Here is a 22891-nt window from a genome sequence, read left to right on the forward strand (position 1 = left end):
TAGGAAAAAGCCAGAAATGGTGCTGAGGCTCAAGTGGTAGAGCTCTAGCCTTGAGAAAGTCCAAGGACAGTGCTCAGGCCCTGACCTCAGGCCCAGGCCTGGCAAAAAAAAAATATATTCTAACTGGATAGTAATCGTAGTTACTAGTAACTAGTAATCCTAGTTACTCAGGAGGCTGAGATATGAGGTTGCTGGTTCAAAGATGATTGTGCATGAAAGTCTGACACAGTTATCTCCAATTAACCATCAGAAAACCAGAAGTGGCACTGTTGCTCAAGGGGTAGGGTGGTAGCCTTCTGCTGAAAGAGCTCAGGGACAAAGCCCAGGCTCACAGTTTAAGTCCATTTTTCTGGTGATTAAGAGTCTCTTGAACTTTTGCCCAGGTTGGCTTTGAACCTCAGATCTCAGTGGGACTTGAACTCTGGGCTTGGATGCAGTCCCTGAGCTCTTCAGCTCAAGGATACCACCTTACCCCTTGAGCCACTTCTGATTTTCTGGTGGTTAATTGGAGATAAACATCTCATGGACTTTAGTGCCTGGGTGGCTTTGAACTGTGATCCTCAGATCTCAGCCTCTTGTGTAGCTAGGATTATAGACATGAACCACTGCACCTGGCTTTTAAAAATTTTTTTTAATTGATGCTTTTAAAATTCTTCCAAGGGCCGGGAGTTTGGCTTAGTGGTAGAGTGCTTGCCTAGCATGCACGAAGACCCAGGTTCAATTCCTTGGTACCATATACATAGAAAAATGGTGTTGTGACTCAAGTGGTAGAGCGCTAGCCTTGAGAAAAAGTCCAAAGATGGTGCTTAGGCCTTGAGTTCAAGTCCCAGGGACTAGCAAAATAAATTTTTTTTCCCCAAATTTTCTGTGATGAGTGTCTTTGTAAGGAAACCAAACCAAACAAATCAGAAAACTAGAAAGTGGAAAAAAAAAGGAAAAAGAAAAAAGCTCAGAAAGCGAAATCAATGGACTTCTCTAGTGTTCCAAGCACAAGTGATGGGCTTCTATGGATTTGCATGAGTCTGATTCAGTTTGCTATTGTAAAAGCACTTAAAAGTTCTGAATAGAATTACTAAGTTGACAAAAGTTTAAAATTTTATTTACCACTTGAGCCACTACATAGACATGAGCCACCAAGCTTTGCATAATGCTTTTTAAAGGTGATTTAGCAATCTGGATAAAGAATCATAAAATATGCTTGGTCAAGGTGGTATAGCCAGTGTGGAAAACAATTAGTTGATTTCTAATGGAAATAATAAAACATCAACCAAATGACTCAACAATTGTATTCATGGACAAATATTCTAGAAAAACAAAAAAATAAATGTCCCCCCCCCAAAAAAAAACCCTAGGCTTGGAATGTGGCTTAGTGGTAGAGTGCTTACTTAGCATGCATGAATCCCTTGATTCAATTCTTCATTACCACATAACAAAGCCAGAAGTGGTGCTTTGCTCAAGTGGTAGAATGCTAGCCTTGAGCAAAAAGAAGCTCTGGAACAATGCCCATGCCCTAATTGCCAGCCCCAGGACTGGCAAAACCAAAACCTATACATGTCTGCAACTCTACTCATGATACCAAACACATAAAACAACTCAAAAGGGGCTGGGAGTTTGGCCTAGTGGTAGACTGCTTGCCTAGGATGCACAAAGACCCGGATTCAATTCTCGGCACCACATACTTAGAAAAAAAAGCCAGAAGTGGTGCTGTGGCTCAAGGGTAGAGCTTTAGCCTTGAGGAAAAAGTCCAAGGACAGTGCTCAGGCCCTAAGTTCAAGCCCCACAACTGGCAAAACAAAAAACAAAAAACAACCTCAAAAGTCCTTCAAAGAATAAATGGTTTAACCACAGAGTTAATAAAAGGAACAAACTACTGATATATACAACTTGGTTACTCTTCATGTAATTATGCTGCTACCAAAGCAATGCCAAATCTTGAGAAGTGGCTCACACCTGTAATAACTATTGTGTAGTCTAAGATTGGGAAGATATCCATCAGAAACCAGTATAGGTAAAAAGTGTGACAGACTCCATTTCAGCAATAACAAAAAAAGCTAGATGTGGTGGCACATACCTGCCATCCCAGAAACTGCAAGAAGCATAAATAGGGGCTCCTGGTCCAGGGCTGCTAGGGCAAAAAGTAAGACACTATTTCAACAATAACCAGAGCAAAGAAAGGCTGGAGGTATGGCTGGAGTATTTGCTTAGTAAGCATAAGCCCCTTAGCTCAAAACCTCCTAATTTCAAAGCAAATCAAAGCAGAGCAAAACAAACTCCTAGAAGCTAGTTGCTTGTATCTCACACATGTATTCCCAGGGTGCTGAGATCTAAGTATCTCCAATCGATGGCAGCCCAGGCAGGAAGTCTATGATCTTATCACCAATTAACAAGCAAAAAAGCCATAAGTTCAGGTGTGGCTCAAGTGGTAGAGCACCAGATTTGGGCAAAAAAGCTCAGAGACAATGCCTAGGCCCTGTGTTTAAGGCCCGGTACTAAAAAACACAAAACAAGAAGTCACATACTGTATGATTCCATTTGTAGAACATTTTTGAAATAACAAAATTATAGAAATGAAGAACAGATTAGAAGTGGGAGGAATGGGTAGAGGGAGGTGTGTATCTAAAAGGGCAACTAGAGATGAACTAGGGATGAAAACATCTTGTATCTTTACTATAAAAATGTCAATAATCCCTGGGCAGGAGGGTTCACGCCTGTGATCCTAGCTACTCAGGAGGCTGAGACCTAAGGATTGTGGTTCAAAGCTAGTCCCAGCACTAAAGTCCGAGCCCAGGCTGAGTTCAAGCCCCATGACCAACCTCTCCCCTGCCCCCCCCCCACAAAAAAGAAGGATGTCAGTAATCTGGTGGTGATGCTGTAAGTATAGTTTTGAAAGATTGATGTGATGAAGTACACAGACCTTGGGATCTCTGCTGGTTTTTTTTTCCTTCTCAATTGTTTGTACTAAGGTTTGAACTTGATTTCGAGAGAGTAACATTAAAATTACAACGAACATGATTTTTCTTTTCTTTTTGTGGCAGCATTAAGGGCTTAGCTCTGGGCCAGGGCATTCATTGTCCCTTATCGTTTTAGCTCAAAGCTGGCGCTCTACCACTTGAGCCACAGCTCCCCGTTGGGTGACTGAAGGTAAGAGTCTCGCAGACTTTTTTGCTCGAGCTAGACCTGAACAGCGACCCTTAGGTCTCAGCCTCTCAAGCAGCCAGGGTTATAGAATCAACGGTGCCCAGCTGAACTTTCTGCTTCTTAGCAATCAGACACACTTGGTTTTCAGCTCTTCTAGGTCTTGACTAAGTGCACACAGTAGGACCACCGTGTCCTGAGCCCGGGGTGGGTGTGATTCAGGGCTGCTCCCCACTCCCCCGCCCCAGGATCTCCACCAGCAGCACAGGGGACGCACCCCGGAGCGGAGGCAAGGTTGCTGCCCCATGCACGGTGACCACTCCAGGGTCATCATGGAGAGGTTGCCTCCAGGACCGACCCAGCACATCTGTCGTTGCTCTCCCTGTCCCGGGCCGTGACCCCAACTGCTCTGCGATCCGGCTCCAGCGACCCCGCCACATGGCAGCACGGCAAGTCCCCCCCCCCGCCCCCACACTCTCAATCCAGAGTTTGGAGCCTCCGCTTCCAAGCCCAGGCAAAGACTTCCTGAGAGCCACACCCTCTGTGCAGCCCAAACCAGCCCCCTCATCCTTTTTCGCCCTCTCAACCCAGCTTTTCCCGACTCCGGGAAGAACCGGGAAGAGAAGGCGGAGGGCAGCGAGGCGCGGTCTAATAAATACCATGGCCAGGCCACGCCCCCCGCGCGTCACTTCCGCCCCGAGGCAAGATGGTGGAGCCCGGGTCCTGCCACGCAGACTTCCGCCTTGCACGGAGACCGAGGGCCGGCGGTGGCGGAGAGCTTCGCAGGTGACATCGCGGAGCGTGGCGTGCAGCCACAGCCCAGGTGCGTCTCAGACTCGTCGGGCAGGGGAGGTTCAGGAGCGGGCGGGGGACGCGCCTGAGGCTGGGTGCTCACGGGTGGGTGCGGGCGCCGGGACGCGGCGAGCGTCCGGGACGCGGGGGCCGGCGGAGGTCGGAGGTCACGTGGGCGGGGACGCAGGCCACGTGGGGTGGGGCTCCGCCAGGTCCCGCGCGCTTCTCCCTCGGAGCCTTTGCAGGTCCCTACCTTGCATTTTTTTTCTCTTCTCCTCCCAGGCCGACATGTCGGAAGGCAACTCCACGGGCGAGCCCGGCACTCCGGGCGGGTCACGACCCCTGCTCCCTGGGGTTCGGGGACTGGTCGGGCGGAGGCCCGCGCCCCCGCTCACCCCGGGCCGCCTGCCCTCCATCCGCTCCAGGGACCTCACGCTCGGCGGAGTCAAGAAGGTACCTGACGGCGCGCTTCTAGAGACGCCCAGCACCTTGGGTTCCAGGCCTCGAGCCCGGGATTCCCTACGGCCCACGCCGTGCTCGCGGGGCTGTTGGGTCTCAGTTTCCCTCCGATTCTAGGGGATCTAGGCTACCTTTTCGTCCAGGTGCTAGAGCTAAGGTTTTGAAGTGGCTCTCTCAAGTAATCGGAGGGTAGACGTGCAGAAGCTGTGTATGAGTAGAGTATGGTGATTTTTTAATATATTTTTACTGTAATTCATAGAAGGGTTACACTGTATTCGCCGGATAGAAGGTTGCATTACTTAACAATCATTGCTACCCCTTCTCGTGTGTTTGTCCCCATTTCACCCCCCCCTCCCCTAGAGTATGTTTTGAATACCTTTTTTTTTTTTTTTTTAAATCCCATGAAAGCCAGGCCAGGTGTAAATTTTGCTTGCCATTTTGAGGATTCTGAATTCTCTATGGATGCTAGTGTGCAAACTTCTATACTACTGTTTCAGCTTCTAGTCTATGAGTAGTAAATCCTAGGCATGGCATTAGAGACTTTGTTCTTTGCTGTGTATATAACTGTGGGGTAGGGTGACAAAAGCATAAAGCAGCCAGGTGGATTTGGTTGTGGTGGTGTTTTTGGTGAGTGACATGGAGACAGTACTAAAACTCAGGGCCTTGCACTTGATAGGCATTCACTCTACTACTTGAGCCACACCTCCACCCCTCTGTTACTTTTTGTTGTTGGTCATGGGGCTTGAACTCGGAGCCTGGGCACTGTCCCTGAGCTCTTCAGCTCAAGGCTACCACCTTACCCCTTGAGTCACAGTGCCACTTCCGGTTTTCTGGTAGTTAATTGGAGATGAGTCTCTGGGACTTTAGTGACCAGCTGGCTGTGAACTGAGATCCTCAGAACTCAGCCTCCTGAGTAGCTAGGATTACAGGTGTGACCTCTGTTTTACATTTTCGATGAAGTCTTGTCCTCCATTTTTCCCCCACTAGATTACAGTCCCTTTTTTCAGACTTCCTGCTTAGCTGGGCTGACAAGTACTCCCCCATTGTAAAGACTAGTTTGCCGTAGAAAGTGCTGGTGACAGTCAGTCTGGGCCATCCATTTGTGAGTGCTGACTTGCCTGTTCAAACTTCGCCACTAGAATTGTTTCCCTGTGAAACTAGCCATTCAGCATTTTGAGTACAAGAGGTCAGTTTGTTGATTTTACAGAGATGGGGGTCTCCTGTTAGAAGACCAAAGCAAAACCTGATGGTTAAAATAGTTTAAGGTGAGCCTTACCACACCCTGGGTGTGAGTCCCCTGTCTCCAGAACATAAAGGTCCTGCTTTTCAGACACAAACCTACAAAACTCTGGATATGTGAAATGTAGACAAAAGAACCCTTCTGATCTTGGTCCTTAAGAAGATGCCCATTAGGAGTTTTTATTTTCCCCTGCACTTTGAGGTTAGAAGTTCACAACCAATGACTTCTGTATTTTACTTTCAGAAAACCTTCACTCCAAATATCATCAGTCGCAAGATCAAGGAAGAGTAAGTAGCTAGGTCCTGTGAATTCTTGTCCCCTTTTTACTTTTGCTGTGAATTTGAGGAAATAACTAGGCTGTCCATCTCAAAAACTTGAATTTATGTCCTTTCTACTAATGATTTTCAGCTGTTACTCCAATATTCTAATGTACAAGCTTTAAAAAAAAAGTCTGAGACATCATGTGTTTAGTCAGAGTTTTCTTACGGTAGTAAATAGTCTTTTTTTTTTTTTTTCCAACTTAGGGCCTGAGCACTGTCCTTGGGCTTTCTCAAGGCTAGCGTTCTACCACTTGAGCCACAGCACCACTTCTGACTTTTTCTATGTATATGGTACCAAAGAATCGAACCCAGGTCTTTGTGCATGCTAGGCAAGCACTCTACCACTAGGCCAAATTCCCAACCCCAAGATAAAAGTCTTATAAAGAGATAAGATTTTTTTTGGCTTACAGTTTTAGAGATTAGTTGACTGTAATGAGAAATTACATCATGGTGAAGACCACCTGGAGGGAATAAAAAAAAGAGGAAGGGCCAGGGTTAAGACTCAAACCGTAACAGTCTATCTCTACAAACTTATTTCACTTATTCACAGTATAATGGAGTGATTCTTTCTCTTTTTTAGTGTCAGTGCTAGAATTTGAACTCAGGGTTTCATGTTGTTGCTTAGCTTTTTCTCTCAAATGTGGTCTTTCCACTTGAGCCACTCCTTCACTTTCAAATGGTTCTCTTTTATAGTCATTTGAGAGCTACTCATTTATACAAGTATTGTGCTGTCTCTTAAGTTCTTGTGTATTCCGGTCTCTCTGATGAAAAATTAAAAAAAAAAAAAAACAACCAATCACTTTTTTGGGCCAGAAAGTAAGGCAAAACAAATTAAAAGGCCCCTGAGTAGGGAGGCAAAAAAAATGTCCCACTTGGGATTGGATTCTACTTCTCATGATGAACTTGTTTGCCCTTGAAGTTTGGTTGAAGAGAGGTAATGAAGGGGGCCAGTTTGCTGAGGCCCAGGGGTGTGTGTGGTCTCCTTTCATCCATTCTCTTTTCCAGGCCTAAGGAAGAAGTTACTGTGAAGAAGGAGAAGCGTGAACGGGATAGAGACCGCCAGCGTGAGGGGCATGGCCGGGGCCGGGGCCGTCCAGAAGTGATCCAGTCCCATTCTATCTTTGAGCAGGGCCCTGCAGAAATGATGAAGAAAAAAGGTACCAGAGGGAAGTCAATTTTAATTCAGACGGCCCATGAAAAGGGAAAGAATTATGAATTCCCCTGCTCCCAGTTTAGTTTTCCTTGCTCTTTGCCTTCTTCCTGGCTTCTTTCTAGTTAACAGGATACTTTCCCACAGGGAACTGGGACAAGACTGTGGATATGTCAGACATGGGACCTTCTCATATCATCAACATCAAAAAGGAGAAGAGGGAGACAGATGAAGAAACCAAGCAGATCCTGCGCATGCTGGAGAAAGATGATGTAGGTAGCAGGAGGCTGGGGGCAGGACAGGGTTTCTTGTGGCTACAGAGAGGGCTTCTGGGAGCTGACAGGAAGAAGAGCTCCCTCATGTCCTTTGGTTAGGAAAGGATTAAATTGGACTGATCCCCCTCTTCTTTGACAGTTCATTGATGACCCTGGACTAAAGAATGATACTCGAAACATGCCTGTACAGCTGCCACTGGCACACTCTGGGTGGCTTTTTAAGGAGGAGAATGAGGAGCCAGATGTTAAGCCTTGGCTGGCTGGTCCTAAAGAAGAAGACATGGAGGTGGATGCACCTTCTGTAAAAGGTATCCATTGTCCATTATCTTCTCTTCCTTATGGTGACCCAGGTAGCCCATACATGATCTCCAGCATTGCTACTCAAATTCCCACCTGGAGGGCCCATGTGTGGATGTGGATCCTTGTGCCAGTCTCATAAGTCCCTTTTTAGGGAAGTCATAACACTGGAGAGTGCTGTCTGTTCCACTATGCAAAACCAGGGTCTCCCTCCAGTTTCCTGGCAAGTGACTCTGGAATAGTGGGGAGTAAAAAGCCAAGGAATAAGAGACTGTATAGAGGGTGACTGCTCAGTCTCTTCTTTTGTCTCACCATGGGCAGTGAAAGAAGAGCCACGAGATGAGGAAGAGGAGACCAAGGTGAAGGCTCCTCCCAAAGCAGCCAGGAAGACCCCAGGCCTCCCCAAGGATGTATCCGTGGCAGAGCTGCTCAGGGAGCTGAGTCTCACCAAGGATGAGGAGCTGCTGTTCCTCCAACTGCCAGACACTTTGCCTGGCCAGCCGCCCACTCAGGACATCAAGCCTGTCAAGACGGAGGTGCAGGGAGAGGATGGGCAGATGGTGGTCATAAAGCAGGAGAAAGATCGGGTATGCTCATAAGGGAATTGTAGAAAGATCCCAGGGTGGGGTACCAGGAACAAAGCTGACAGATAGAAGTAAAGACATGCCATCAAAACCAACAATGTAAAAATATTGGGTGTGTGTGCTTAGCCTACACCCAATATGGGCTTTGAGGGAGTTATGCTTCCAACACTAGTGTGCATCTCTACTTTTTATAATGAGCGATTCTGCACATAGACAAATGGGAAATCATACGTCCGTATGTGCCATCATTCAGCTTCGGCACTTCATGGGTATTTTGTTCATTTGCTTGTTTGCTGTAAGTTTTACTTTATAACCATTGCTCCTCTGGGATGTAGAATCTCTTGCTTACAAGAGATGGTGGAATTAACTTTTTGCCCAGTTTTCACCAATCCCTTCTCTGCACAGGAAGCCAAACTAGCAGAGAACACTTGTACCTTGGCTGATCTGACGGAAGGTCAGGTGGGCAAGCTTCTCATCCGCAAGTCAGGGAAGGTGCAGCTCCTCCTGGGCAAGGTGACCCTGGATGTGACGATGGGAACCACCTGCTCCTTTCTGCAGGTAAAGATTGGGTGGGTTGGACCGCTGGACAGGCTGGAATTGTTGAGCCGAGGAAGTGCTTTGGAGTGAGAGGTGTTCTCATACCTCATTAGCTATCACGCCAGTGATAGGAGTGAAGAGTGAGGGCTGGGCCTGGGTTTGTGGTTTTCACTGCTGTCTCTGTTCATTGGCAGGAACTGGTATCTGTAGGCCTTGGAGAAAGTAGGACCGGAGAGATGACAGTCCTGGGACATGTGAAGCACAAACTTGTATGTTCTCCTAATTTTGAATCCCTTTTGGATCACAAACACCGGTGAAACGAGCAGATGGAGGAGGATGGCAACTGTGCCCACGGCTGCTGCCTGCTCCAGACGCTTTATTCGTTTTTTAAATCCATGTGACCTAGAAGGGGCCTGTTTAGCCCACCCACTCCAGCTTTGGCAGCCATCGTTCCAGTTTTTCCCCGGCGAGGCCCACGCAGCTCCCTCTCCCGGCAGCTGTGAACAGCACAGTGACCTTCCCCCAGTATGGTTACGGATGGCACACCCTCCCTGCTGGGGACTTAGGTCTGCTATTTATTTTTATATTTATGTCTGAATTTTCTCAACTACCTGCATCCTCCCAAGGCAGGATGGTATAGGCTCTCTTGAGTCTCGGGATCCAGGGGTAGGAAATGTAGGGGCTCCCCTCCTCTTAGGAGGCAGGCAGGAGAGCGAGTTTGAGAGCCAGTTACTCAGTCTTGACTTGTTTTCCTAGTTCTATATCCTTGGACAAACTACCTAACTTTTTTGAGCCTCCTATTCCTCATCTCACAAATGGGGGGATAATACCTACCTCACAGGGTTGGTGTGAGGATCAGATGGAATATTGTGTATGAAAACTCCTTGCACAAGGCAAGATGTATATATATATATATATATATATATATATATATATATATATATATCTGTAAGCTCTCAATAAAGGTCAGTTTCCCTTTCCTTTGCTGAAGTATTATTTTCAAAGTGGGCATTACAAGAAGTAGCTAGAGCAGCTCCGGTCTCCACTTTTGTCCTTTTCTTTTTTTTGGGGGGGGGGGGTCAGTCATGGGGCTTGAACTTTGGGACTGGGAGTTGTCCCTGAGCTCTTAAGCTCAAGGCTAGCGCTCTAACACTTGAGCGGGCCACACTGCCACTTCTGGTTTCCTGGTGGTTAATTGGAGATAAGAGTCCCATGTACTTTTTGTGTCCAGCTGGCTTTGAACCGCCATCCTCAGATCTCAGCTTCCTGAGTAGCTAGGATTACTGGTGACCAGCTTGTTCTGATCTTTTCCTGTTGTGTTGGAGACTGAAGCCAGGGCCTTGCATATGCCAGGAAAGCACTTCAACTGTCTAGCTTTGGCCCAGCCCTTTTTTTTCCTTACTCTGTATCCCAACCTCAGCAAGAGCCAGGTGCTATAAATGTGTATCTTATTTCCTAGTGTCCTTAGGCAAGTGCTTCCTGTTTGTCTAGCTGTAGCTTCTGTTAGGACAAGTCAGAGACTTGATATGGAAGGCTAGGATTTGTTCTTGAGTCCCTACCCCTAGGGGCAACTGTACTCTACTAGCTTCCATTTAAATATCTCACTGGGTACTAGTGGCTCATACCTATAATCCTAGCTATTCTGGAAGTTGAGATTTGAAAATTGTGTTCAAAGCCCGTCCAGGCAGGAAAGTCTGTAGTAGTAGTTTATCCCCAATAAACTACTCAGAAAAAGCCAAAAAGTGGTACTGTGGCTAGGGTAATAAAGTGCTAGCCTTGAGCACAAAGAGGCTTAGGGTACAGTGCTCAGGCCCTGAGTTTAAGCCTTGAGACCAGCAAGGGAAAAAACCTCAAAAGAAACCTGTGGCTCCTCCAAAGAATTACCCCCATATTAAGTCAAATAGTGCTAAAGATTTAAAAAAAAAGTGCTAGAAGATTAGAAAGGTAAAAGGGATTTATCATTGACAGATGATGTTCCTCTTCAAAAGCTTTGCATGTGAGAGGGTTCCTCTGCTTCCTGTTCTAGCATCACCATGTGTACTGTTTAGGATAGACCCCAGTCCTTGCTGCCATGTTATATGGAGCTTTAGAGTCTGATGTTCCCTTCAGTGGGTTATTATACTCTGTCCAGTGAGTTCTTGGAGGAGCATCTTCTGTCTCCCTTATCATTAGGGCTGAGACTTCTACAGGCTATAGCTGAGCCTTATCAGCTCACTGGTGGCACAGCTCCTCTGCTGGCTTAGCATGTTTTCCCCACAACAAGTAAGCCCCAGGTCTGGTGCTACTTTTGAGGGCCCCTGGCAAAACAACATGATAGGAGGCATGTGAGGGAGAGTGGTCACATAATAGAGAGGGATCAGGTAGCTGTGACTTTTTTTTAAATCAAAAAGATATCTTCTTGTTTGCTTGCTTTACAGTGCTAGGAATGGAACCCAGGGCCTTGTTCATGCTTAGCAAGTGTTCTACCTCTGAACCAGGTTCCTCCCACCCTATGTATGACATTTTCCAGTGGTTTTGTTTTGTTTTGCTTTTAAAATAGATTTTGCACCTATTTACATGTCCACCAATTGTACATTTGTAAAGTTAGATGTCATCAAGGGTCACTCTTTAAACTATATGAATATTTAAAAAATAAAATAAAAGGGGATCTGGGAGTTTGGCCTACTGGTAGAATGCTTGCCTAGCATGCATGAAGACCGGGGTTCCCACATACATAGAAAAAAGCCAGAAATGGTGCTGAAGCTCAAGTGGTAGAGCTCTAGCCTTGAGAAAGTCCAGGGACAGTGCTCAGGCCCTGAACTGAAGCCCAGAACTGGCAAAAATAAATAAATAAATAATAAATAAAAGGTTCAGTTAGAACCCTGACTGGGTAGCTGCACAGTGTCAGTGTGGTTGTGTGCTAAGGACCTGCTTCTCCTCCCATTGATGAGGGAAATGCTTTCTGAGGCACATGTGTATCCCTAGGCTTGTGGCCACTTGTGTTCACATTCATAATAACATTTGAAACAAATGTGAAGAAAGTTACTGTTGTTGAAAATGCAGTAAACACTTAATTCAAATAAGTTACATAAACTGCTTAGATATGAGCACCCAAAGATGGAGAAGCCAAGGAAAATGCTTTGGGAAAACAGACAAGTTGCTAAAAATACAGTTATCTTTAGGCAAGAGGGATACGAAGCTGGAGAAAAACATGAACATCTCTGGCAATTCTTCCCTCTGACTGCCTTACAAAATCTCTTTGCTTTGATTTCTCAGGACACTTAGAAATGGAAACTGGTAATCTTAACAGTATATTAGTGGGGCAGGGAGTTCAGATCCCATTGAATGACAGTCAGTAGGCCTGTGCCAAAGATAAAGACTACTCCCTAAGCCAATGAAATTCAAGTAGGTGTGGTAGATTAAAATACTCTAGATAAGATGGGTGGGTGTTATGGCTTCACACCTGTAATCCGAGCTACCCAGGAGGATGAGATCTGAGGATCATAGTGAAGGCAGTCCAAGCAGAAAAGTCCATAAGATTCTTACCTCCCAATTGACTACCAGAAGTGAAGAAGTGGCTCAGTGTGGTGGAACACTAGCCTTGAGCAGAAGAGTTCAAGGACAGCATCCAGGCCCTGAGTTCAAGCCTAGCCCCATGACTAGAAATAGCAATAAGAACAACAAAAACCCACTTCAGATAGATATGTTTCTTCAGATAGATATGTTTCTTTTATTAAGAAGACAAAATCTATTCTTTCTAGAAGGTAGTATCATGTGCCAGTAGTCTCCACCTGGGCCAATCTGCTCTAGCCGTACAGATCTGGCTGCTTGCGTCACACAATGGTAGGCTCTAGCTTTAGTACTTTAGCATTCTTTTTCTTCCTGCCTTTAATCACTTTCCCCAAATATCTGTAAATCTGATTTCTAGAAGTCTTCCCATTCTCTGAAATTCCCTTCTACCATCCATAAATATAGCCAGGAGTACCTATAATCCCAGTCTTCAGGAAGCTGAGGCAGGAGGATTGTGAATTGGAAGTTAGCCTAGACTACATAGCAAGACTCTTAACTCAAAATAATTTATTGTTGGTGGTGGTCAAGGAGTTTGAACTCAGTGCTGGGGTACTATCCCTAAGCCTTTTGCTCAAACTAGTATGCTACAACTTTGGACCACAGTTCTATTTCTGGTACTTTTTTCCCCTGGTGGTTCATTGGAGAAAGAATCTCACAGACTTTCCTGCCCAGGCTGGTTTTGAACCACAACCCTCAGATCTCAGCTTCCTGAGTATCTAGGATTAACAGCTGTCAGCCACTGGCACCTAGGTACAACAACAACAAAAAAGTTTAAAGCAAACTCTCTAACCCTGACAATCTGCTTTTACCTGCTTTTTCTCCATAGCATCCACCACCCTGTTTTGCAGTATCTTTTTTTGTTGTTGTTAATCTGATACTCCCCAAATCACACAAGCCATAGAGTGTAGATAATTTTGTACATGACTATGTGCTCTGAACTTACACATTATAGATATAAGTAAATGTGACTGAAAGGACAAAGGCATAACTTATTTGTACTGTCCTTGTGTAGGAAATAACCAACTGTTGCGTTACTTTACTGTGTTATGTATGCTTATACATGCCAATAGGGATTGTACCAATCCCCTTTGGAAATGCTGTGTGCAGAGATGTCCTCATATTTTCAGGACCCTATAACTCTTATGGCTCCTTTAACCTATAAGTCTTTGGTCATTTGCTGATAGAAGCATGTGGCAAAGAGGCAATCTCCATGAGGAGGTGCCCCTTAGGGTATATGGCTTTGTTGCCTCCCTGATGTAACTAAGAGGTACATTCTTCTTGAAAAATAGCTCTTAGGACTGGGAATGGGCTTAATGGTAGAGTGCTTGTCAAGCATGCATGAAGCCCTCAGTTCATTTCTCAGCATCACATACACAGAAAAAGTTGGAAGTGGCACTGTGGCTCAAGTAATAGAGCACTAGCCTTGAGCAAAAGAAGCCCTAAGTTCAAATCCCAGAACTGGGCCGGGAGTTTGGCCTAGTGGTAGAGTGCTTGCCTAGCATGCACAAAGACCCGGGTTCGATTCCTTGGTACCACATACTTAGAAAAAGCCAGAAGTGGTGCTGAGGCTCAAGTGGTACAGTTCTATCCTTGAGAGAAAAAAATCCAAGGACAGCGCTCAGGCCCTTAGCTTACGCCCAGGACTGGCAAAAAAAAAAAAAAAAAAAAAAAAATCCCAGGACTGGAAAAACAACAACAAAAAAAACAGCTCTCATCAAAAAGCAGTTCTCATCAAAATTGATAAAGGGTCACCTCATATCTATCAAGACCTGTGGCTGATACATTTTGGAATAGGCTAAAACTCAGACTCAATTGTCTTGCAATACAGGACAGATCCAGTTGGCCTCTCAGATCAGATGCTATGTTCCTCTGTACTGGCCTGGACCCAGTCATACATCTCAGCTTTGTGTGGGAAAAACAAAAAAGGCAGCTATTTTTTTCAGAGAAATTTAGCCTCTGTTTCACATCCCAGAGCAAAGTCAATAGCTCATACAGCAACTAGGTTATATAAGAACCCCTAAATGCCAAGTCCTAGATTTTACTGATGCTTGGCTGACACCAGGGTTGTCTCTTGGCCTGCTGAACCATTCAGCATTAATGCCAGCTGTGTGCAGCAGAAAAATGGCTTCGGTGGACAGAACTCAAAAACTGTTCTCAAAGCTCAGGCCAATGCTTATTGATTAACCTTCACCTGTTTTTTACTGAGCTGTTGGCAATGGCCTGTTTGATCTGTCACTTGGAAAACTACAGACTAGCAATTTAAAGATTTCCTTCTTTGGGAACCATGAACCATGGAAACAAATCATGACTGCTGGTAGAATTGTCAGGGTCAATTGTGTAGGCACTCAAGGTGAGGGCCCATTCTCTGATAAAACCAACTGTAACCAACGTGCAGGTTGAGCCCCCACCTCCCCAGTGGCCACCTTTGTTTCCTGGATCCATTGTGTTCTATACTTGGTAGCATACCCACTATCATAGATTGGGCACCAAACAGAGGACTTTGTAAACGTTTCAGATGCATGAGTCACCACTGAATGTCAAACCCAGAACTAATAAAAGTTGAACTGTTTCTGTAAGGGAGGCCATAGGGCACCGTGAGGCATTTGATTTCACTGTGTTGGTTAGCTTTTCATAGCTGTGACAAGCACCTGACAGGAGGAAAGACTTATTTTGACTTACAGTTTCAAAGAATATCTCTATGGTCTGCTGGCTCCAGTGATTCTGACTGCAGTATGGCAAAACATCATGGTGGAGTAAAGCTGTTCATCTCATGACAACAGAGAAGCAGACAGGAAGCTACAGCAAGACAGCCTTCATAGGCACACCTCTAGAACCTTTCTTCAACCAGACCCCACCTCTTAAGGCTTCACCAATAATGCCATCAAATTATGATTCCACCGATGAAGTCACAGCCTTCGTGATTTATTACTTCCAAAATCCCTATGAATCAGCATTCAAACATTTGGCATACAATCATTTTGGAGGAGACTTCAAATCTAAGCCCTATGTCATCATCTAACTTTTGACCTACTTTGAGTGCTACTGATAGTTTTTAAGGTTCCAGCATTGCTGTTCCAGTCCAATTGGATGCGATATTTGCAATGCAGGAAAAGTTGATCTCTATCCTATTCCATGAAGAGCATTTGAAGGTCTCCAATTTGGCCTCTTCTGACAACACCTCTAGAAATGACCCCAACAACCTAAAATCTAGGGGTGGATACTGGGTATGAGTGGCTCATGCCTGTAATCTTAGCAGGTCAAGAGACTAAGATCTGAGGCGCTCCGTTTGAAGCCTGGCCAGACAGAAAAATACTTAAGACTTGTCTCCAATAAACTACTAAAAAAACAAAAAAATATCTTGGAGTGTAGCTGAGGTAGAACACTACCCTTGAGCAAAAAGAAGCTCAAGAACAGTGTTCAGGTCCTGAGTTCTAGCTCCAGGGCTGGCACATGCATACACACACACACACACACACACACACACACACACACAACCTAGGGCTAGAGATAGGGTGATATAGGACAGAGGGAAAAATGTTTCTTTGGGTGAAAATATATTACTGACCACTGAAAATTCGGAATAGGTTAGCTTGAGGAAAGTTCTTGGCTTACAAATTTATAATACTAAACTGGGTGCCAATGGCTGTGTCTAATTCTAGCTACTCAGAAGGTTGAGAGAGGATCGATGTTCCGAGCCAAATGAGGGCAGAAAAAGCTGTGATACTCCTGTCTCCAAGTAATCAGCAAAATGCCAGACTTAACTGATACAAACAAATAATAATGGGCAACATTATTTACTGGAGGGGGGCATTTCCTCGTACTAAGTACAGATATTATTATCATTAAAAAGGGTTATATTTGCATACAACCCTGTGAATGGATGCTTTTGTACAACCCTCCACCCTGAGCTTTTGTTGCTGAGGATCACACACTGGGAAAGTGCTCTACACCAAGGGAAGTCACTAGGCTCTTATTTTATACTTAAAGAGACTGCTGTGTACAGGTCACACCATTAGGAGTTTGAATTTAAGGTCATTTGAGGTGTGGGGGGTGTGTATGCAGGGGGAGATGGGGAGTGTAAGGGGAGGTGGGGTGGGGGAGATGGAGGCCGTGACAGGGAAGAGAGGAGCTGGGGATGTGGGTGGGTGGAGATGCATGCTGGAGATGGACCCAGGGCCTGTGGACATGCCACGCAATCATCAACCAGCCCGCCATGTTTCCAACTCCACGCTTGCTGGGTTTTAAATGTTGGGTTTTTTTTTTTTTTACCCTCTTATCTTCTAGCTAGAAGAATACTGTGGGTCCACTTGAACATAGATGTGTAAGCCAGATCTATCTGCAAGCATTCTACTTGCCAGAGAAAAAAGAGCGGAGCTCTGGAAAAGGTCAGGCATTTTGACGCTCAGGGTTCGTGGTAACTTCTAGAACCCGCTTGGAACTCACTTCCTGCAGACTGAAGGAAAGGGTAAGCCTTGGTGCGGAGACGCCAATGAGACGGCTGGATCTGGCGAGTGACATTTCATCTGGCCAATGGGGTGGGCCCTTCCTCCCGCCCCGCCCCTCCCCCACCCCAGGACCGAGCGCACCATCTGGGCTCCTGCGTGGCGGGTGGCTGAAGGTGGTCTCTCTCTTCCTACAGCTCAGGTGAGAAGAGGTCCGAAGCGGAAGGACCAAGAGGGAGAAGGTGTCTCTGGCTCCGGGGTAGAGCAGGCGGGGCTTTGGGGGGAAGCCCGTGCGGGGCGGCGGGGTTCCCGCCCCTCGAGGCGTCGTCGTCGTGCGGGCGGCGGCCGGGCAGGCACGAGGTCCGGCGGGGGAGGGGCATGGCGGGAGGTCGTTATTCGAGGCCTGTGTGCCGGAAGGCGTGAGGGCGAGTGGGGCCTGCCGCGGGAGGGCGCTCACCTGCAGGGGGCGGGGACGTCTTGGGGAGGAAAGCACAGCTTTGGGGGCGCTGCGCCCGGCTTTCCGTTAGGCCGCGGGCTCAGGGCCCCAGCCCGCACCACCTCCATGCCCCAGTCCCAGGGTAGGCCCAGCCCCGGACGCCTCACCACACCGCCGAGGACACGCCACGGAGGGGTCCCTGAAGCTACCGAGGCGCGGCTTGCGGGGGAGGGGGGAGGGGGGAGGGGGAGGGTTCCAGAGCCCGCTGATTGGCCCGCCACGCAGCAGCGCTTCTTTAGCAACGGGCCTGGGCATGCTTGGGAGGGTGTCAGTGAGGAGTCACCCCTGGGCATGATTTGAACAGCCAAGAGAAGGGGGATCACAGCAAGCTTTTATACTGTAGAAGCCGCTGGAATTCAAGGAATTTTACACGGTTTTTTTTTGGACTTCTACAGTCGCCACTTAGGAGTTATGCTTCAGTCACTCTGTGTGTGTGTAACTGGGACTTGAACTCAGGGCTTGGGCACTATCACCTAGCCTTATTCCCTGAAGGCAGGTGCTCTACTGCTTGAGCTACAGTTCCACTTCTGGCTGTTGGGTGGTTCATTTGAGAGGTGAATATCATACATTTTCCTGCACTGACTGACTTTGAACCTTTATCTCGGCAGTCTATTCGTGGTATAAAAATGGAAACTTTGGGAGAGAATATGTTTCAGAAGGCTAATAGAATCACTGGTCTGACTCAAAGTAACTTTTTTTTCCCCCTATGCTTTGTGAGCCTGTCTTTCTTAAAGGAAAAAAAAATAGGAAACTTTCCTCTTTTAAAAATGTTGACAGGTGACTAACCAGAATAGAATCAACACCTGTGTCTACAGCTTTGAGATGGATCCTGTTCAACCACCATTCAGGGGCCCTGCTCCTATCCACTCCTCTCAGTGTATTCGCATGCCAGGCTGTTGGCCACATTCTCCAAAGCCTTTGGACTCAGCTCTGGTTAGGGCAGGACCTGTAGGCAGAGGCCATATGTTTAGAAAGCTGGAAGAATCCAACACCCAGAAGCCGCCAGTACAAAGGGTAAGACCATAACAAGATGCACAAGAATAACATACAGCTTTCTGGTGTAATCAGTGGACATAATAGATTTCAATGTACTTAAGACAGGGAAACCATCTAAAAGACCACCTAAAAGGAGTAGAGTGAGTGCGTGCATGTGTGTGTGTAATTGTGGGAAGGAGGGGTGAAGAAGGAGGTAGAAAGTTAATTTTTTTTCCAAGTAGCTGTATCTTTCAGGGTGTACAATTCAAAAGTTGCCAGCCTAGAAAAAGTGCCTCATAATGATTCCTAGGTAGCCTTGGGTAAGCACTTTAGATTGGTTCTCTAGCTTGCTATTCTGTGTATTCATCCAGCCATAATTGGGTGCAAAGATACAAACTGTCAATATATGCCAATGAGAAGAGCCTGGTATGATGGTACATGCTTATAATACCAGAATTTAGCAGACTGAGGAAGAAAGATCACAGATTCAAGACTACCCTGGAATGCACAGTGAATTCTAGGCTAGCCTGAGATACATAGTGAGACTGTCTAAAAAAGAAAAATTCAGAGTGTTTTATGTTGTCTTTTTTTTCCCCTTTAGTGTTTAGTATTTTTTTTTACCTTTGTTGGATTCTGTGGTATTGGTAGTAACTCTGAGGTAATAATTGTTAGATTTGTTTCTATCAAAAACCACCTTGCTTGTATCTTGAAGACAGAAGATCTTCAGCTTTTGCTACGGCAATGTATACATGTGTGTTCTTCATCTTTTAATAACCTAATTTTTAAGAACAGTATCCAACTATAATAAATTATGTCAAAGATAAAGAACATATATAGGAAGAACATAATAATTCAGTTATGAACACTTTTAGAGGTGACATTGTCAAAAGTAATGCTATGTGATAAAACTGTGTGACAGGAGTTTAGCCTAGTGGTAGAGTACTTGCTTAACATGCACAAAGACTGGGGTTCTCTTCCTTGGTAGCACATACATAGAAAAAAAGCCAGAAATTGTGCTGTGGCTCAAGTGGTAAAGCTCTAGCCTTGAGAAAGCCCAAGGACAGCTCCCAGGCCCTGAGTTCAAGGCCCAGGACTGGGGAAAAAAAAAAAGAAACAGTAAACTTACCTGGTTTAATCAGATGAATTGCTTAGGTTTGTATGTGACTGGTACAGCCATAATCTTTCAAGAGTACCATTGGAAAGCAGTAGTAATTCCATTGTTGTTTTAACACAGGGAAAAAAAAAACAAAAAAATAAAAAAAATTGCTACTTCAGATTTTTTGTTAACCAGCATACTTCTTCCTTCTTGGTATACAGGAAATAATTAAATCATGGACTTTTCAACTAACTATGCTTTTTAAAGACTCTATTTGCGACTATAAGTACTGAAAATTTTTAGTTTTTTAAATTATTGTTATAAAGGTAAGGCACAGAGAGTTTACAGTTATATGTCAGGTCACGAGTACATTTCTTTGTAGACAATGCCATCCCTTCCCTATTGTCTCCCAGTTTTTCCCTCCTGTACCTACTCACAAGTTGTATAGTTTCCTTTTATTTTCTTTCTTTTTTTTTTTTTTTTGCCAGTCCTGGGCTTGAGCTCAGGGCCTGAGCACTGTCCTTGGACTTTCTCAAGGCTAGAGCTCTACCACTTGAGCCTCAGCACCACTTCTGGCTTTTTTCTATATATGTGGTACCGAGGAATCGAACCTGGGTCTTCGTGCATGCTAGGCAAGCACTTTAACCACTAGGCCAAACTCCCGGCCCATTATTTTCTTTCTTTTTTTTTTTTTTTGCCAGTCTTGAGGCTTGAACTCAGAGCCTGACACTTTTTTTTTATTGTAATTAGTAAAAGGGTTACATGATATTTGCCAGATAGAAGATGCATTAATTCACATACATTGATACCCTTTCACATGTCTTGGTACCCATTTCCCTCCCCCCCAGGGCCTGACACTTTTTGCTCAAAGCTAGCGCCCTGCCACTTGAGACTCAGTGCCACTTTTTCTGTGTATGTGATACCAAAGAATCAAATCCAGGGCTTCATGCATATTAGGCGAGCATTCTATCACTAGGCCAAACTCCCGGCCCTAGTATATTTTCAACATAGTGTTCAGTGAGTAGCATTACTGCAATGAAAAAATTTTTGTACAGTTATTCTTTTTTTGTTTTTCTGGGTGTAAACCAGGATCTTCAGATATCGATCTCAGCCTCTTGAGTAGCTGGGATTATAGGTATGAGCCACCAGTGCCTGGCCTTATAAAATCATTCTTACATTTATAATTGCAAGGTAGAATTCGTAGACTTCCAGGAAAGCCATTATTTGTGGAGTTTTTTTGTTTGTTTGTTTCGTTGGGCATGGGACTTGAACTCTGAGCCTGGGTGTTGTCCGTGAGTCAAGGCTACCTCCCTACCCCTTGAGCCACAGTGCCACTTCTAGTTTTCTGGTGGGTAATTGGAGATAATAGTCTCGCGGACTTTTTAGGACTCTTTAGTGTTCAGGCTGGCTTTGAACTGCGATCCTCAGATCTCAGCCTCCTGAGTAGTTAGGATTTCAGGCATAAGCCACTGCACCCAGCTTATTTGTAGAGTTTTAAACTATGTCTCCAAATAATTTGACTTATCCACTTCCCACAGGAGTCTGCAGGTTTGGTTTCCATGTTCCAAGGCATGGGCCTTGCCACAAAGTCCCCAACCTCTCCCAAACGTGAAGTGCCTCCTTTAGGTATGTGGAAAACTAATTTGAGAAATGTAGAGGTATGAATGCTTGCTTTCTTTTGAAATCCGTGCAGTTTGCCTTCAGAAAAAAATAACTGCACACTCACTGTTACAGTTGAGCTTTGATTTTTTTTTTTTATTTTTTAGGCAGAGGCATTTTAGGCCGAGGATTTTCTGCTAACATGACCCACAAAGACAAAGAAGAACCCTGTCCTCCTTTTCCTGATCCATCTGTGTTGGCAACTGGAGATAGCAAGCTGGCAGAGGTCTCTGTTGCTTGGAGTAGGTAGGTAATAAGTCACCTTCTTGTTATGTGACTACAATGTTCAGGTAGAAAGAGAGTTTGTAGAAGCTCAGTGTTGTCTCATGAATGAGCCTTTCAAAAGTCGACGTTTGCTGGAAGAAGCTTTGAGGCAGCCATTGGGTCATATACCTCTTCGTTTCCTCCAGTAACCCTCGATCCTGATGGCTCTTTAGTCTAAATGAGTCAATTCTGCTCTGAAAGGTGGCTCTGAGAGTGACTGAAAAGTTGTTGGAGAATGAGCTGTCATTTTGAGCAAATCCCACAGCTGTCCTTGGACTCCTTTTGCTGCCTCATCTAAGAAGAGAATGTAGGATGTTATTTAGATATAGGGCATATGACTGGGAAAAGCCTGATTTGCTTCCCTCTTCCCCATTTCAGAGTGCTTGGGAGAGGGAATTTGGATGCCTCTATGTTTCCATTGGGAAGAGCTGGTGGCTTAGGCAGAGGAATGGACAAACCTCCTGGTGCAGTTGGCCTGATTGCCCGTGAATCCCCACAGCTGTCACAACCCCCAACACTGCCCTTGACCTCACTACCCTCTGTGGATCCCCCTCCCAGCTTAACTCTGGAACAAAAGGAAAAGTAAGTCTCATTACTTGTTCTACAGTAGAATGGCCATGGAAGAGGCATCTCATATATTCCTGGATTTGGGTTGCCGTGTAGTAATGCATAACCAAAGTCCTTTGTGAAATGCTATGAATCACAGGATGTTTGGGTTTTTTTTGTTATTATTTTGTTTTGCCAATGGAAATGATGAGTTTAACAGTGAATGTATATGATAGTATGTACAGAAAATAGACATGGTATGTTATTTCTTTCCCAGTTCTGACTATCATTTCACTAGCATGTCAAAGACAACCAAGTCATTGAGGAAAAATATTACCAGTGCTTCATCTTTCTAGAAGCAGTTCTTTCTTAGTTGGCCTTGTTTATTCCAGTACTATTACTAGGAAAAATATTGTGGACGAATATAACTAGACATTACAAAGGATTTGTCTTGTAGCCTTCAAACCTTAGTTTTATACATCTTGGAGTTTGTATGTCTACAATTGAAAAGTGGAAAAACATTACTCCCCCAAGTATTTTTGTTGGTGATGATATGGGCTGGTTGATAGGTTTTATTTTCAGTATATTTGGCTTTGTGGGTGTTCTGCCATTGTGAATCTTGAACTTAGGCTCCTGAGTTCTTACTTAGCTTTCTTGCTTATACCTAGTGCTCTACTACTTGAGCCATGCTTCCCATCTGGCTTTTTCCACAATTATTTGACTAGATAGATAGATAAATGGTATATATTGCCAGTCCTTGGCCTTGAACTCAGGGCCTGAGCACTTCCCTTGGGCTTTTTCAAGGCTAGAGCTCTACCACTTGAGCCACAGTACCACTTCAAGGCTTTTTTCTATGTATGTGGTACCAAGGAATAGAACCTGGGTCTTCATGCATTCTAGGCAAGCACTCTGCTACTAGGCCAAACTTCCAGCCTATTTCACTACACATTAATTTCGGAAAGGTATTTATGTGTGATGAAATTTCATATGAAAATGTACACTACTTCCCAACTCTTTGTTCAGTGCCAGCCCAGCATTTGGCTAGTTAGTTAGAGATAAAGTCTTGAAGATTTCT

General features: G+C 45.1%; 2 protein-coding genes across 3 annotated transcripts in view; both read left to right on the top strand.

Moving 5' to 3' along the window:
• Nucleotides 1–3838: 3838 nt before the first annotated feature.
• On the top strand, nt 3839–9702 carry Polr3d (RNA polymerase III subunit D). Its single transcript, XM_090354297.1, has 9 exons — nt 3839–3958; nt 4210–4380; nt 5870–5913; nt 6952–7103; nt 7244–7368; nt 7511–7679; nt 7990–8255; nt 8658–8810; nt 8984–9702. The coding sequence occupies exons 2-9, from the start codon at nt 4216–4218 to the stop codon at nt 9104–9106; spliced, it is 1197 nt and encodes a 398-aa protein (XP_090210423.1). The 5' UTR covers nt 3839–3958; nt 4210–4215; the 3' UTR covers nt 9107–9702.
• Nucleotides 9703–16906: 7204 nt separating this feature from the next.
• The window catches only part of Piwil2 (piwi like RNA-mediated gene silencing 2), a 49723-nt gene continuing 43738 nt past the window's right edge, over nt 16907–22891 (top strand). Inside the window, exons 1-5 of one of the 2 annotated variants that reach the window (XM_090354298.1) lie at nt 16907–16982; nt 18054–18290; nt 20886–20973; nt 21114–21252; nt 21649–21852. In XM_090354298.1, coding sequence (XP_090210424.1) covers nt 18099–18290; nt 20886–20973; nt 21114–21252; nt 21649–21852 — 623 coding nt within the window. In that variant the 5' untranslated portion in view covers nt 16907–16982; nt 18054–18098. Of the gene's footprint in view, nt 16983–17329; nt 17359–18053; nt 18291–20885; nt 20974–21113; nt 21253–21648; nt 21853–22891 lie in introns of those variants that run through there. The other variant, XM_090354299.1, reaches the window with a different exon arrangement.

This window comes from Megascapheus bottae, chromosome 20 (genome assembly GCF_031878675.1).
Source record: "Megascapheus bottae isolate mThoBot1 chromosome 20, mThoBot2.hap1, whole genome shotgun sequence".
Lineage (NCBI taxonomy): Eukaryota > Metazoa > Chordata > Mammalia > Rodentia > Geomyidae > Megascapheus > Megascapheus bottae.

What these genes read in the sequence shown, in the direction of transcription:
- Polr3d (XM_090354297.1), top strand. Translation starts at nt 4,216, where the DNA reads ATGTCGGAAGGCAACTCCACGGGCGAGCCCGGCACTCCGGGCGGGTCA. An exon ending in AGTCGCAAGATCAAGGAAGA is followed by an intron (nt 5,914 to 6,951) that starts GTAAGTAGCTAG and finishes TCTCTTTTCCAG; the next exon opens with GCCTAAGGAAGAAGTTACTG. An exon ending in AGAAATGATGAAGAAAAAAG is followed by an intron (nt 7,104 to 7,243) that starts GTACCAGAGGGA and finishes ACTTTCCCACAG; the next exon opens with GGAACTGGGACAAGACTGTG.